Source organism: Ciona intestinalis, chromosome 11 (assembly GCF_000224145.3).
Source record: "Ciona intestinalis chromosome 11, KH, whole genome shotgun sequence".
In the NCBI taxonomy this organism is placed as follows: Eukaryota; Metazoa; Chordata; class Ascidiacea; order Phlebobranchia; family Cionidae; genus Ciona; species Ciona intestinalis.
In genome coordinates this window covers 3,902,832-3,904,340 of record NC_020176.2, presented here as the reverse complement: position 1 = coordinate 3,904,340, position 1,509 = coordinate 3,902,832, and the positions used below count along the sequence as shown (strand labels likewise).

At 38.6% G+C, this 1,509-nt stretch overlaps 1 protein-coding gene across 1 annotated transcript in view; it reads left to right on the top strand.

Moving 5' to 3' along the window:
- Window positions 1-1,509, top strand: part of LOC100178697 (N-acetylated-alpha-linked acidic dipeptidase-like protein) — a 5,422-nt gene that overhangs the window by 786 nt on the left and 3,127 nt on the right. Inside the window, exons 2-4 of the mRNA XM_026836781.1 lie at window positions 129-425; window positions 658-888; window positions 1,159-1,192. Of these exons, the coding sequence (XP_026692582.1) occupies window positions 129-425; window positions 658-888; window positions 1,159-1,192 (562 nt within the window). The remainder of the gene's footprint in view (window positions 1-128; window positions 426-657; window positions 889-1,158; window positions 1,193-1,509) is intronic.

Sequence of the window (1,509 nt, the reverse complement as noted above, 5' to 3'; positions counted from 1 at the left end):
AATACTTAAACAAATTATTATTGGTATACCCCACATTCGTTTAAAGTGCGAGGGATTTGGAGATAGTCTGACGAAGATATCCAAAAATACACTAACATTAAACATTCCGCATTCTAATCTCCCATAAGAAGCAACTATATTATTTGTGTATAATACGGGACAATTCACGATTTTGCGTGTCATAATTTCACAGGGGGCATTAATTAATTATTCTCAGGGTAAATTGATTTATGCAAACTTTGCGCAAGAAAGCGATTTTACTGCCTTACAAGATATGGGAGTGGATATGAATGGGACCATAGCCCTTGTTAAATACGGGGGTGGTGTAGGTCGTGGTGGGAAGGCGATTAACGCGGAAAAGTTTGGAGTGATTGGAGTTCTCGTGTATTCTGACCCTGCTAACTATGCTGTAGAAGGCGAACAAGGTAAAAGTTTGCATACTAATAGCGACGACTGATGTTGTTTTTTATATTTATTAAAGGTCAGAATTGGTAAGTCGGTTCGTAAGAATACGGTTATATAATCATGTAAATATTTTATGTTTACTGTACCAAATATAACGATAATAGAAAATAAACCATAAATCGTGTTACTAAGTGTTATAACCTTATATACAATATGTGTTGAAAGAAACGAAAACAAAACGTTATTCTGCAGGCTACCCAATCGATTCTAGCTTGCCAGGCACCGGTGTACAGCGTGGGTCGGCATTGGGGGATCATGGAGACCCGTCAACGCCAGATTATCCATCAACCGAGTATGCATACAGGGTACCACTGGAAGAAATCAAACAATTTCCCCCCATTCCCTTGCAGCCCATTGCTTACGAAGACGCAGAGGCCATGTTAAAGTTAGTTGCAATGCATTTGCTCGAACTTAATTGGCACTAATTAGTTGTCTAATATCGTAGCTATACGTTCAAACAAAAAATTAACAAAAATCCCCCACCCTCAAAATAATTAATCACCCACAAAGTTATCATACGTGGTAACTAATAAGCAGGCACGAGACCTATATGAAACAGAACATCCGTGGTACAACGACTGCCGTTGACAGGCCACGCAAGGATACAGCATAAATTACTCATTCATTTGCATTAACGTTAATCTGTATAACGCTAAGTATAAATGTAGACACCACAAATAAGTCCCTTAATAGCACGTATTAATAACAACGACAGCAGCAACAGCAGGTGGAAAGTGTGGAAATCACCAACTGTCAATCAATGTCAAACGAAACTCCAACCAGTTATAACCGGCTGTTGTAACCGCATGTCTCGTCTATACATTAGTAACCAATTTCAAAACTAACTTCAGCGAACAACATTGCCATCCACTCACTCAATATGTTACTTATTATTACGATATAACACCGGTTAACAAAGATAACGGTTACTCACGTGTTGTTAGCTCAAAACGCTATATGAACTCATATAATCTTTCTGCGTGGACCTATACTGGCACGAGGTACGAAATACCCGTGTTATAACTGCTATCGTTAGGCATTATA